Genomic DNA, 14,401 nt, shown 5'->3' with positions numbered 1-14,401 from the left:
CTCACTTGCTGAGTCATGACGTCCAGCGCCTCCTCACCTGCTGAGTCATGACGTCTAGCACCTCCTCACCTCCTGAGTCATGACGTCTAGCGCCTCCTCTCCTGCTGAGTCATGACGTCCAGCACCTCCTCACCTGCTGAGTCATGGTGTCTAGCACCTCCTCACCTGCTGAAACATGACGTCTAGCGCCTCCTCACCTGCTGAGTCATGACGTCCAGCACCTCCTCACCTGCTGAGTCATGGTGTCTAGCGCCTCCTCACCTGCTGAGTCAGTGCTTTCAGCGCCTCCTGCAGCCGGGCGGCGTCCTCCTGCAGCGACACGGCGAGCAGCTCCTCCGACAGGCCGAAGACCAGCGGCTGGCAGCGGGCGACGCTGCGCAGGACATCCTGAGCTCTGATTACCTCCTCTGACGAGTAGGAGACACTGAGAGGAGAACCAGAGACTGAGGAGGAGGAGGAAGAGGAGGAGGAGGAGGAGGAGGAAGAGGAGGAGGAGGAGCAGGAGGAGGAAGAGGAGGAGGAGGAGCAGGAAGAGGAGGAGCAGGAGGAGGAGGAGGAGGAGGAAGAGGAGCAGGAGGAGGAAGAGCAGGAAGAGGAGGAGCAGGAGGAGGAGGAGCAGGAGGAGGAGGAGGAGAACATACCAATGTGTGTGGTCAGGCTGTTTGCCTCAGCAGTCTCCTCAGTCCTCCATGTTTGAAGTTCTGGTGATGATCAGCTGGAGCTCCGAATGTGACTGACCTCATACCAGACCCCTGGACACACACACACACACACACACCTGAGCTGGTCGCCTTCCACACACACACACACACACACACACACACACACACACACACACACACACTGAGCTGGTCGCCTTCCCCACACACACACACACACACACACACACACACACACACACACACACACACACACACACACACACACACACCTGAGCTGGTCGCCTTCACACACACACACACACACACACACACACAACACACACACACACACACACACACACACACACACACACACACACACACACACACACACACACACACACACACACACACCTGAGCTGGTCGCCTTCCCACACACACACACACACACACACACACACACACACACACACACACACACACACACACACACACACACCTGAGCTGGTCGCCTTCACACACACACACACACACACACACACACACACACACACACACACACACACACCACACACACACACACACACCTGGACTGGGGGGGCTGGTCGCCTCCATCCTCTGGACATGAAGGTTCGTCGGGACAAACTGGAGATGTCGGTCCGTCTTGCTGCTGCTCGACTTGAAACACGGCGAGTCTGAAACACGAGTCACACCGAGTGTGTGTGTGTGTGTGTGTGTGTGTGTGTGTGTGTGTGGTGTGTGTGTGTGTGTGTGCGAGCTCTGACCTGACAGTGTGTCCAGCTCCTCCAGTGTTTCCTGGTAGCACCTGCTCAGGTGCTCACAGCGTCGTGTGACATCACGGCGGAGTCCGTCCAGGTGAGGTGAAAGGTCACCGAGCTCCGTCAGCTCCTGGACCCTGGAGGGGAGGAAACGAAGGCGGCCCTCTGTGACATCACGCCACGCCACGGGGACGCCACGGGGACGCCGCGGGGTTTACCTGCGCGCGTGCTCGCGTCTGAGCGCGCTCTCAGTAGCTGCCTGGGTAACGAGAAGGAGAGCGGCGTCTCCGACATCTGCTCCCGTACCAGCAGCCAGCGGCGGTCTCCCGGTTCGAAACCTGTACACCTTACACACCTGGGCACACAGCAACTGCACACACACACACACACACACACACACACACACACACACACACACACACACACACTGTATCACTGCGTCCTTCCTGTCTGCACGTTTGCGTGCGTGCGTGCGTGCGTGTGTGTGTGTGTGTGCTCACCAGCTCGCATCATGGGCTGTTTTCAGCAAGGTGGGCGGAGCTATGGAGGCTGTCACACAGGACGGAGGAGCTCTGCTGGAGGAGGAGGAGGAAGAGGAGGAGGAGGAGGAAGAGGAGGAGGAGGAGGAAGGAGGAAGAGGAGGAGGAGGAAGAGGAGGTTCAGGTCAGTTCAGGTCAGTTCAGGTCCTAAACTCTCCAGCTCCTCCACTGTGACATCGTACCTCGTGTTCAGAGGGAGTTCTGTCCTCCGTCTCCTCCATCCCTCCGTCCATCGTCCCGATGGAGGACACAGGTGGTGTCGGCGCCGTGGCGCCTCCTGGCTCCGCCTCCTCGCCCCTCAGCTCTGACATTCTTTCACTGCAGGTATGAGGAAGTCAGACGTGTCGGGACAGAAGCAGAGGGGAGCAGCCGGCGGCTCGGGGAGCCTCAGTCATTAGGCCTTCTTCAAAACCCACAATGTTCCCGTTTCCATGGAGACGCAGCATTTTTGAAAAGTTGCAACTTCAGAGGCTCTGATCATCGTCGTCATGTAAACAAGCCTCCAACGTTACAGAGACACCTGAACGCACCACGTCAGAGACACCTGAACGCACCACGTCAGAGACACCTGAACGCACCACGTTACAGAGACACCTGAACACACCACGTCAACAGAAAGACACCTGAACGCACCACGTTACAGAGACACCTGAACGCACCGCGTCAACAGAGACACCTGAACACACGTCAGAGACACTTGAACGCACCACGTCAACAGAGACACCTGAACACACCGCGTCAACAGAGACACCTGAACACACGTCAGAGACACTTGAACGCACCACGTCAACAGAGACACCTGAACACACCGCGTCAACAGAGACACCTGAACACACGTCAGAGACACCTGAACGCACCGCGTCAACAGAGACACCTGAACACACGTCAGAGACACCTGAACGCACCACGTCAACAGAGACACCTGAACACACCACGTCAACATAAAGACACCTGAACGCACCACGTCAACAGAGAGACAACTGAACGCACCAAGTCAACAGAGACACCTGAACGCACCACGTCAGAGACACCTGAACACACCATGTCAACAGAAAGACACCTGAACACACCACGTCAACAGAGACACCTGAACACACCACGTCAACATAAAGACACCTGAACACACCACATCAACATAAAGACACCTGAACGCACCACGTCAACAGAGAGACACCTGAACGCACCACGTCAACAGAGACACCTGAACACACCACGTCAACAGAGACACCTGAACACACCACGTCAACAGAGAGACACCTGAACACACCACGTCAACAGAGAGACACCTGAACACACCACGTCAACAGAGACACCTGAACACACCACGTCAACATAAAGACACCTGAACACACCACATCAACATAAAGACACCTGAACGCACCACGTCAACAGAGAGACACCTGAACGCACCACGTCAACAGTGACACCTGAACACACCATGTCAACAGAAAGACACCTGAACACACCACGTCAACAGAAAGACACCTGAACACACCACGTCAACAGAGACACCTGAACACACCACGTCAACAGAGAGACACCTGAACACACCACGTCAACAGAAAGACACCTGAACACACCACGTCAACAGAGAGACACCTGAACACACCACGTCAACAGACACCTGAACACACCACGTCAACAGACACCTGAACACACCACGTCAACAGAGACACCTGAAAACACCACGTCAACAGAGAGACACCTGAACACACCATGTCAACAGAGACACCTGAACACACCACGTCAACAGAGAGACACCTGAACACACCACGTCAACAGAGAGACACCTGAACACACCACGACACACACAGACACACCTGCAGTTCGACACCTGCGCCTCCTCTCGTCTACGTTTCAGTCTCTCTCCCTCGTCATGCCGCGCTCTCTCTCCCTCCCTCTCTCTCTCTCTCTCTCTCTCTCTCTTTCTCTTTCTAACGGTAAAACAGGAAGAACCTCGTCCCTTCCTGTCCTCTGTGCAGGAGGTGGGCGTAGCCACAGGCTAACCTCTCACTTCCTCCTGTGGCTGCAGGTATCCCAGCAACAGCCAATCAGAGGAGGCCTGAACCGACCGGCTGGCGTTCGGAGACGAGTGTGAGCGTCCCGCCACTGATGAAGAGGAGCGGGAGCCACTGATGAAGAGGAGTGTGACGGTTTACCTGACGGAAGCGTGACGCTCCTTCGACTTCAGCAGAGAGAAAGAAGTGAAGCCGAGGAAGTTCCTCTAAGAAACACAGAGAACACCGTTCAAAACACTGTGTGTGTGTGTGTGTGTGTGTGTGTACTTTGTGACTACTTCCTTTATCACACACACACACACACACACACACACACACACACACACACACACACACACACACACACACACACACACACACACACACACACACACACACACACACACACACACACACAGACAACTAAACAAAAAGTGTGATTTCTCGGTTCTAGAATGTTTGAAAGTTGCAGAATGTTCTGGAGTTCCACAAGACGTCAGAGAATGTTTCAGAGCGGTAGAACGTGTGAGTGCTCCGGAGTGTTCTGAAAGGTTCTGGATTCATTTAGAGTTCTAGAATCTCCCTGAGTTTTAAAATGTTTCAGTTTCATTCTAGAGTTTTTCAAAAGTTCTTCTATGTGTCAGAGTTCTAGAATGTTTTAATGTTCTGCATTAATTTAGAGTTCTAGAACCTCCCAGCATTTTTTAAAATGTTCAGCCTTCTGGAATTTGTTGGAGTTCTAGAAAGTTTTAGAGTACCAGGATGTTTTAAAGTTATAGATGTTTTAGAGTACCAGGATATTTTAAAGGTCTAGAATGTTTTAGAGTACCAGGATGTTTTGAAGTTCTAGATGTTTTAGAGTACCAGGATGTTTTAAAGTTCTAGATGTTTTAGAGTACCAGGATATTTTAAAGGTCTAGAATGTTTTAGAGTACCAGGATATTTTAAAGGTCTAGAATGTTTTAGAGTACCAGGATGTTTTGAAGTTCTAGATGTTTTAGAGTACCAGGATGTTTTAAAGTTCTAGATGTTTTAGAGTACCAGGCTGTTTTAAAGTTATAGAAAGGTTTAGAGTACCAAGCTGTTTTAAAGTTATAGAAAGTTTTAGAGTACCAGGATGTTTTAAAGTTATAGAAAGTTTTAGAGTACCAGGATGTTTTAAAGTTCTAGATGTTTTAGAGTACCAGGATGTTTTAAAGTTATAGAAAGTTTTAGAGTACCAGGCTGTTTTAAAGTTATAGAAAGTTTTAGAGTACCAGGATGTTTTAAAGTTATAGAAAGTTTTAGAGTACCAGGATGTTTTAAAGTTCTAGATGTTTTAGAGTACCAGGATGTTTTAAAGTTATAGAAAGTTTTAGAGTACCAGGATGTTTTAAAGTTATAGAAAGTTTTAGAGTACCAGGCTGTTTTAAAGTTATAGAAAGTTTTAGAGTACCAGGATGTTTTAAAGTTCTAGATGTTTTAGAGTACCAGGCTGTTTTAAAGTTCTAGATGTTTTAGAGTACCAGGATGTTTTAAAGTTCTAGATGTTTTAGAGTACCAGGATGTTTTAAAGTTCTAGATGTTTTAGAGTACCAGGCTGTTTTAAAGTTCTAGATGTTTTAGAGTACCAGGATGTTTTAAAGTTATAGATGTTTTAGAGTACCAGGATGTTTTAAAGTTATAGAAAGTTTTAGAGTACCAGGATGTTTTAAAGTTATAGATGTTTTAGAGTACCAGGCTGTTTTAAAGTTATAGAAAGTTTTAGAGTACCAGGATGTTTTAAAGTTATAGAATGTTTTAGAGTACCAGGATGTTTTAAAGTTCTAGATGTTTTAGAGTACCAACATGTTTTAAAGTTATAGATGTTTTAGAGTACCAGGATGTTTTAAAGTTATAGAAAGTTTTAGAGTACCAGGATGTTTTAAAGTTCTAGATGTTTTAGAGTACCAGGCTGTTTTAAAGTTATAGAAAGTTTTAGAGTACCAGGATGTTTTAAAGTTATAGAATGTTTTAGAGTACCAGGATGTTTTAAAGTTCTAGATGTTTTAGAGTACCAGGCTGTTTTAAAGTTCTAGATGTTTTAGAGTACCAGGATGTTTTAAAGTTCTAGATGTTTTAGAGTACCAGGATGTTTTAAAGTTCTAGATGTTTTAGAGTACCAGGATGTTTTAAAGTTATAGATGTTTTAGAGTACCAGGATGTTTTAAAGTTATAGAAGGTTTTAGAGTACCAGGATGTTTTAAAGTTCTAGATGTTTTAGAGTACCAGGCTGTTTTAAAGTTCTAGATGTTTTAGAGTACCAGGCTGTTTTAAAGTTATAGAAAGTTTTAGAGTACCAGGATGTTTTAAAGTTATAGAATGTTTTAGAGTACCAGGATGTTTTAAAGTTCTAGATGTTTTAGAGTACCAGGCTGTTTTAAAGTTCTAGATGTTTTAGAGTACCAGGATGTTTTAAAGTTCTAGATGTTTTAGAGTACCAGGATGTTTTAAAGTTATAGATGTTTTAGAGTACCAGGATGTTTTAAAGTTATAGATGTTTTAGAGTACCAGGATGTTTTAAAGTTATAGAAAGTTTTAGAGTACCAGGATGTTTTAAAGTTCTAGATGTTTTAGAGTACCAGGCTGTTTTAAAGTTCTAGATGTTTTAGAGTACCAGGCTGTTTTAAAGTTCTAGATGTTTTAGAGTACCAGGATGTTTTAAAGTTCTAGATGTTTTAGAGTACCAGGATGTTTTAAAGTTATAGAAAGTTTTAGAGTACCAGGATGTTTTAGAGTACCAGGCTGTTTTAAAGTTATAGAAAGTTTTAGAGTACCAGGATGTTTTAAAGTTATAGAAAGTTTTAGAGTACCAGGATGTTTTAGAGTACCAGGCTGTTTTAAAGTTATAGAAAGTTTTAGAGTACCAGGCTGTTTTAAAGTTCTAGATGTTTTAGAGTACCAGGATGTTTTAAAGTTCTAGATGTTTTAGAGTACCAGGCTGTTTTAAAGTTCTAGATGTTTTAGAGTACCAGGATGTTTTAAAGTTCTAGATGTTTTAGAGTACCAGGATGTTTTAAAGTTATAGATACTTAGAGTACCAGGCTGTTTTAAAGTTATAGAAAGTTTTAGAGTACCAGGATGTTTTAAAGTTATAGAAAGTTTTAGAGTACCAGGATGTTTTAAAGTTCTAGATGTTTTAGAGTACCAGGCTGTTTTAAAGTTCTAGATGTTTTAGAGTACCAGGATGTTTTAAAGTTATAGAATGTTTTAGAGTACCAGGATGTTTTAAAGTTCTAGATGTTTTAGAGTACCAGGCTGTTTTAAAGTTCTAGATGTTTTAGAGTACCAGGATGTTTTAAAGTTCTAGATGTTTTAGAGTACCAGGATGTTTTAAAGTTATAGATGTTTTAGAGTACAAGGATGTTTTAAAGTTATAGATGTTTTAGAGTACCAGGATGTTTTAAAGTTCTAGATGTTTTAGAGTACCAGGCTGTTTTAAAGTTCTAGATGTTTTAGAGTACCAGGCTGTTTTAAAGTTCTAGATGTTTTAGAGTACCAGGATGTTTTAAAGTTCTAGATGTTTTAGAGTACCAGGATGTTTTAAAGTTATAGAAAGTTTTAGAGTACCAGGCTGTTTTAAAGTTCTAGATGTTTTAGAGTACCAGGCTGTTTTAAAGTTATAGAAAGTTTTAGAGTACCAGGATGTTTTAAAGTTCTAGATGTTTTAGAGTACCAGGATGTTTTAAAGTTATAGAAAGTTTTAGAGTACCAGGATGTTTTAAAGTTATAGAATGTTTTAGAGTACCAGGATGTTTTAAAGTTCTAGATGTTTTAGAGTACCAGGCTGTTTTAAAGTTCTAGATGTTTTAGAGTACCAGGATGTTTTAAAGTTCTAGATGTTTTAGAGTACCAGGATGTTTTAAAGTTATAGATGTTTTAGAGTACAAGGATGTTTTAAAGTTATAGATGTTTTAGAGTACCAGGATGTTTTAAAGTTCTAGATGTTTTAGAGTACCAGGCTGTTTTAAAGTTCTAGATGTTTTAGAGTACCAGGCTGTTTTAAAGTTCTAGATGTTTTAGAGTACCAGGATGTTTTAAAGTTCTAGATGTTTTAGAGTACCAGGATGTTTTAAAGTTATAGAAAGTTTTAGAGTACCAGGCTGTTTTAAAGTTCTAGATGTTTTAGAGTACCAGGCTGTTTTAAAGTTATAGAAAGTTTTAGAGTACCAGGATGTTTTAAAGTTCTAGATGTTTTAGAGTACCAGGATGTTTTAAAGTTATAGAAAGTTTTAGAGTACCAGGATGTTTTAAAGTTATAGAATGTTTTAGAGTACCAGGATGTTTTAAAGTTCTAGATGTTTTAGAGTACCAGGCTGTTTTAAAGTTCTAGATGTTTTAGAGTACCAGGATGTTTTAAAGTTCTAGATGTTTTAGAGTACCAGGATGTTTTAAAGTTATAGATGTTTTAGAGTACAAGGATGTTTTAAAGTTCTAGATGTTTTAGAGTACCAGGCTGTTTTAAAGTTCTAGATGTTTTAGAGTACCAGGCTGTTTTAAAGTTCTAGATGTTTTAGAGTACCAGGATGTTTTAAAGTTCTAGATGTTTTAGAGTACCAGGATGTTTTAAAGTTCTAGATGTTTTAGAGTACCAGGATGTTTTAAAGTTCTAGATGTTTTAGAGTACCAGGATGTTTTAAAGTTATAGATGTTTTAGAGTACCAGGATGTTTTAAAGTTATAGAAAGTTTTAGAGTACCAGGCTGTTTTAAAGTTCTAGATGTTTTAGAGTACCAGGATGTTTTAAAGTTATAGAAAGTTTTAGAGTACCAGGATGTTTTAAAGTTATAGAAAGTTTTAGAGTACCAGGATGTTTTAAAGTTCTAGATGTTTTAGAGTACCAGGCTGTTTTAAAGTTCTAGATGTTTTAGAGTACCAGGATGTTTTAAAGTTCTAGATGTTTTAGAGTACCAGGATGTTTTAAAGTTATAGATACTTATAGAGTACCAGGCTGTTTTAAAGTTCTAGATGTTTTAGAGTACCAGGCTGTTTTAAAGTTCTAGATGTTTTAGAGTACCAGGCTGTTTTAAAGTTATAGAAAGTTTTAGAGTACCAGGATGTTTTAAAGTTATAGAATGTTTTAGAGTACCAGGATGTTTTAAAGTTCTAGATGTTTTAGAGTACCAGGCTGTTTTAAAGTTATAGATGTTTTAGAGTACCAGGCTGTTTTAAAGTTCTAGATGTTTTAGAGTACCAGGATGTTTTAAAGTTCTAGATGTTTTAGAGTACCAGGATGTTTTAAAGTTATAGATGTTTTAGAGTACCAGGATGTTTTAAAGTTATAGAAAGTTTTAGAGTACCAGGCTGTTTTAAAGTTCTAGATGTTTTAGAGTACCAGGCTGTTTTAAAGTTATAGAAAGTTTTAGAGTACCAGGATGTTTTAAAGTTCTAGATGTTTTAGAGTACCAGGATGTTTTAAAGTTATAGAAAGTTTTAGAGTACCAGGATGTTTTAAAGTTATAGAATGTTTTAGAGTACCAGGATGTTTTAAAGTTCTAGATGTTTTAGAGTACCAGGCTGTTTTAAAGTTCTAGATGTTTTAGAGTACCAGGATGTTTTAAAGTTCTAGATGTTTTAGAGTACCAGGCTGTTTTAAAGTTCTAGATGTTTTAGAGTACCAGGATGTTTTAAAGTTCTAGATGTTTTAGAGTACCAGGATGTTTTAAAGTTATAGATACTTAGAGTACCAGGCTGTTTTAAAGTTATAGAAAGTTTTAGAGTACCAGGCTGTTTTAAAGTTATAGAAAGTTTTAGAGTACCAGGATGTTTTAAAGTTCTAGATGTTTTAGAGTACCAGGATGTTTTAAAGTTATAGAAAGTTTTAGAGTACCAGGCTGTTTTAAAGTTCTAGATGTTTTAGAGTACCAGGCTGTTTTAAAGTTCTAGATGTTTTAGAGTACCAGGCTGTTTTAAAGTTATAGAAAGTTTTAGAGTACCAGGATGTTTTAAAGTTATAGAATGTTTTAGAGTACCAGGATGTTTTAAAGTTCTAGATGTTTTAGAGTACCAGGCTGTTTTAAAGTTCTAGATGTTTTAGAGTACCAGGATGTTTTAAAGTTCTAGATGTTTTAGAGTACCAGGATGTTTTAAAGTTATAGATGTTTTAGAGTACAAGGATGTTTTAAAGTTATAGATGTTTTAGAGTACCAGGATGTTTTAAAGTTCTAGATGTTTTAGAGTACCAGGCTGTTTTAAAGTTCTAGATGTTTTAGAGTACCAGGCTGTTTTAAAGTTCTAGATGTTTTAGAGTACCAGGATGTTTTAAAGTTCTAGATGTTTTAGAGTACCAGGATGTTTTAAAGTTATAGATGTTTTAGAGTACCAGGATGTTTTAAAGTTATAGAAAGTTTTAGAGTACCAGGCTGTTTTAAAGTTCTAGATGTTTTAGAGTACCAGGCTGTTTTAAAGTTATAGAAAGTTTTAGAGTACCAGGATGTTTTAAAGTTCTAGATGTTTTAGAGTACCAGGATGTTTTAAAGTTCTAGATGTTTTAGAGTACCAGGATGTTTTAAAGTTCTAGAAAGTTTTAGAGTACCAGGATGTTTTAAAGTTATAGAATGTTTTAGAGTACCAGGATGTTTTAAAGTTCTAGATGTTTTAGAGTACCAGGCTGTTTTAAAGTTCTAGATGTTTTAGAGTACCAGGATGTTTTAAAGTTCTAGATGTTTTAGAGTACCAGGATGTTTTAAAGTTATAGATGTTTTAGAGTACAAGGATGTTTTAAAGTTCTAGATGTTTTAGAGTACCAGGCTGTTTTAAAGTTCTAGATGTTTTAGAGTACCAGGCTGTTTTAAAGTTCTAGATGTTTTAGAGTACCAGGATGTTTTAAAGTTCTAGATGTTTTAGAGTACCAGGATGTTTTAAAGTTATAGATGTTTTAGAGTACCAGGATGTTTTAAAGTTCTAGATGTTTTAGAGTACCAGGATGTTTTAAAGTTATAGATGTTTTAGAGTACCAGGATGTTTTAAAGTTATAGAAAGTTTTAGAGTACCAGGCTGTTTTAAAGTTCTAGATGTTTTAGAGTACCAGGATGTTTTAAAGTTATAGAAAGTTTTAGAGTACCAGGATGTTTTAAAGTTATAGAAAGTTTTAGAGTACCAGGATGTTTTAAAGTTCTAGATGTTTTAGAGTACCAGGCTGTTTTAAAGTTCTAGATGTTTTAGAGTACCAGGATGTTTTAAAGTTCTAGATGTTTTAGAGTACCAGGATGTTTTAAAGTTATAGATACTTATAGAGTACCAGGCTGTTTTAAAGTTCTAGATGTTTTAGAGTACCAGGCTGTTTTAAAGTTCTAGATGTTTTAGAGTACCAGGCTGTTTTAAAGTTATAGAAAGTTTTAGAGTACCAGGATGTTTTAAAGTTATAGAATGTTTTAGAGTACCAGGATGTTTTAAAGTTCTAGATGTTTTAGAGTACCAGGCTGTTTTAAAGTTCTAGATGTTTTAGAGTACCAGGCTGTTTTAAAGTTCTAGATGTTTTAGAGTACCAGGATGTTTTAAAGTTCTAGATGTTTTAGAGTACCAGGATGTTTTAAAGTTATAGAAAGTTTTAGAGTACCAGGCTGTTTTAAAGTTCTAGATGTTTTAGAGTACCAGGCTGTTTTAAAGTTATAGAAAGTTTTAGAGTACCAGGATGTTTTAAAGTTCTAGATGTTTTAGAGTACCAGGATGTTTTAAAGTTATAGAAAGTTTTAGAGTACCAGGATGTTTTAAAGTTATAGAATGTTTTAGAGTACCAGGATGTTTTAAAGTTCTAGATGTTTTAGAGTACCAGGCTGTTTTAAAGTTCTAGATGTTTTAGAGTACCAGGATGTTTTAAAGTTCTAGATGTTTTAGAGTACCAGGCTGTTTTAAAGTTCTAGATGTTTTAGAGTACCAGGATGTTTTAAAGTTCTAGATGTTTTAGAGTACCAGGCTGTTTTAAAGTTCTAGATGTTTTAGAGTACCAGGATGTTTTAAAGTTATAGAAAGTTTTAGTTTAGAGTTCTAGAATTTGTCAGAGCTCTAGAATATCTGGGAACATCCTTGTACGACGCCCCAGAATGTGACAGTTCAGTTTCAAAGGGTCTATAAAGAACAATCCGATTACAGCTGCTCAACGAGCAAGGCAGCAGAGCTTCTGAGCCGCTGTGATCCAGAACCGGCCGCAGACAGGAAACAGGAAGTGGAGAAACGCCGGTTGCCACATTTCCTCGCTCGCGGCCGGGAGGTTTGGCTAACAAACCGCGCGGCTCGTCGGCCTCGTCCAGTTGTGGGATTAAACAGGAGGCTTTCCAGATTACCTGCTAATCCCCGCCAAAACCCAGAACCGACGACCTCCGCTGTGAACCTCGCCACGACACGTCAGAACCACCCAGACTGAAACGGCGCAACTGGATCGAGGCTCTTTTAGCTTTTCAGAGGATTTTCTTTCACGATTACACAAAACCTTCATCGTGTATTTGGTCAGGTACACAGAGCCACTGAAAATACTTCTTTTTTCAAAATGGCTCCCGAGGTGGAACTCTGACGGGAAACGGGCGAAAAACCAACATGGTGGAAACGCTGCGTCGGTGAAGAGCGGATCCTCGAGATCAGCTAAAACTGCTGAGTCAGCTATGAAAAGTAAAACAGCTAAAATGAGTAAATTAGTTAAAATAACCGAAATGGGAAAAAAAACGGTTTAACGACGCAAATGTGACGAAGAGAAAGTTATTGAAATTACAAAAACTGTTACACAGTGTAAAATATTAGCAAATCATCGATACGACTTTTGTATAGGATGAGTACAAGAACAAGTACTCACCTTTAGCTACTTGCCGATACCGAGTACCAATACCGAGTACTAACCTTTAACTACTTGCCAATACAAGTACCGATACAAGTACTCACTTTTAGCTACTTGCTGATACAGAGTACTGATACCAGTACTAATCTTTAGATACTTGCTGATACCGAGTACCAATACCGAGTACTAACCTTTCGCTACTTGCTGATACCGAGTACTGATACCAGTACTAATCTTTAGATACTTGCCAATACAAATACTGATACAAGTATTGACCTTTAGCTACTTGCTGATACTGAGTACCAATACCGAGTACTAACATTTAGCTCCTTGTTGATACCAAGTACCATTACGAGTACTAATTAAACGTCTTAAGCCTAATTTATACTCCATAAACATCCATGAGACGAAGGTCCCGTTTCAATAACGAAGAGCAGCGAGTTTCAAAAACTCCCACTTCCCCCATTTCCAGGGAGACGAAGTGTTTTCAAAAAGTTGCGTTTTCAGTGACTCTTCTGAATTGAAAATGTCGCCGTGGAAACGCTGAGTCAGCATTCTCACTCCCATTCGGGAACCCGGTTTACTTATCTATTTATTTTTAAGTCTCACACACACACACACACACACACACACACACACACACACACACACACACACACGGAGGTGCAGTACTGTACCTGTCCAGCAGAGGAGCCGTTGTCTCCCAGTGGACGGAGACAGTCGGTGCAGGACGCCATCGCTCAGATTTTAAAAATCAATAAATCAAAGTAACTTTCTTCTTTGTTCTTGTTCTTTGATCTTATTTCCTTTAAGTTTTGACTTCCAGTTCTTATTGTTGTTAAAAGGACAGAAATAGAAAACCGTCGAAGTTCAACTGTGTTTTTTAATCTTGTAATCAATATTTAATAAAAATCTTAAAAAAAGATTATTTGTTGACAAAATGTGCTGATTTACGGATTTTAAATTAAAACGCCCCCCCCCCCCCCGATTCTGAACGCAACGCCGTGACAGAAGGAGAAGAAGAGGAAGAAGAAGAAGAGGAAGAAGAAGGAGAAGAAGAAGAAGAAGAAGAGGAAGAAGAAGGAGAAGAAGAAGGAGAAGAGACGACCACACTCCGGCCGAGTGTCGCTCCCCGACTTCAGATTAAAAGCACGCCCACATGCATCATGGGAAATATGGAGATTAGAGGAACGCTGGCCGGCCGAAAGACGGCAATATTTTACTGTGTGTGTGTGTGTGTGTGTGTGTTTGTGTGTGTGTGTGTGTTTGAAAAAGTATACATAAGAGGATTATTGTAGCATTTGAACACTCACTTGATTTCACTCCCATTTTTTTAATCTCTCTCACACACACACACACACACACACACACACACACACACACACACACACACACACACACACACACACACACACACACACACACACACACACACACACACACAGGTTTTTCTCGAACTTCATGACAACGAGGAACTATGAACTGGAATTTGTGTGTGTGTGTGTGTGTGTGTGTGTGTGTGTGTGTGTGTGTGTGTGTGTGTGTGTGTGTGTGTGTGTGTGTGTGTATATACCTCTGCATTGTCCCGGTGTGTCCTCACTTCCTGTCTGTCTTTGTCGTCTTCACACACTTGGACTTTGGCTCTGGTTGCTATGGCGACC

At 40.7% G+C, this 14,401-nt stretch overlaps 1 protein-coding gene across 1 annotated transcript in view; it reads right to left on the bottom strand.

Annotated features, from left to right (window-relative positions):
• LOC308123572 (type II inositol 3,4-bisphosphate 4-phosphatase-like) overlaps positions 1-14,401 on the bottom strand; it is a 19,776-nt gene extending 5,375 nt beyond the window's left edge. The window contains 11 exon segments of the mRNA XM_080486120.1: positions 266-424; positions 667-731; positions 733-752; positions 1,229-1,336; positions 1,427-1,585; positions 1,639-1,747; positions 1,749-1,789; positions 1,921-1,992; positions 2,142-2,277; positions 4,119-4,183; positions 14,314-14,401. Of these exon segments, the coding sequence (XP_080342246.1) occupies positions 266-424; positions 667-731; positions 733-752; positions 1,229-1,336; positions 1,427-1,585; positions 1,639-1,747; positions 1,749-1,789; positions 1,921-1,933 (674 nt within the window). The 5' untranslated portion in view covers positions 1,934-1,992; positions 2,142-2,277; positions 4,119-4,183; positions 14,314-14,401.

Source organism: Lipophrys pholis, assembly GCF_963383615.2.
Source record: "Lipophrys pholis genome assembly, chromosome: 18".
Classification (NCBI taxonomy): Eukaryota; Metazoa; Chordata; class Actinopteri; order Blenniiformes; family Blenniidae; genus Lipophrys; species Lipophrys pholis.
The sequence above is the reverse complement of the archived record's forward strand: the minus strand, read 5'-3'. Positions and strand labels throughout refer to the sequence as shown.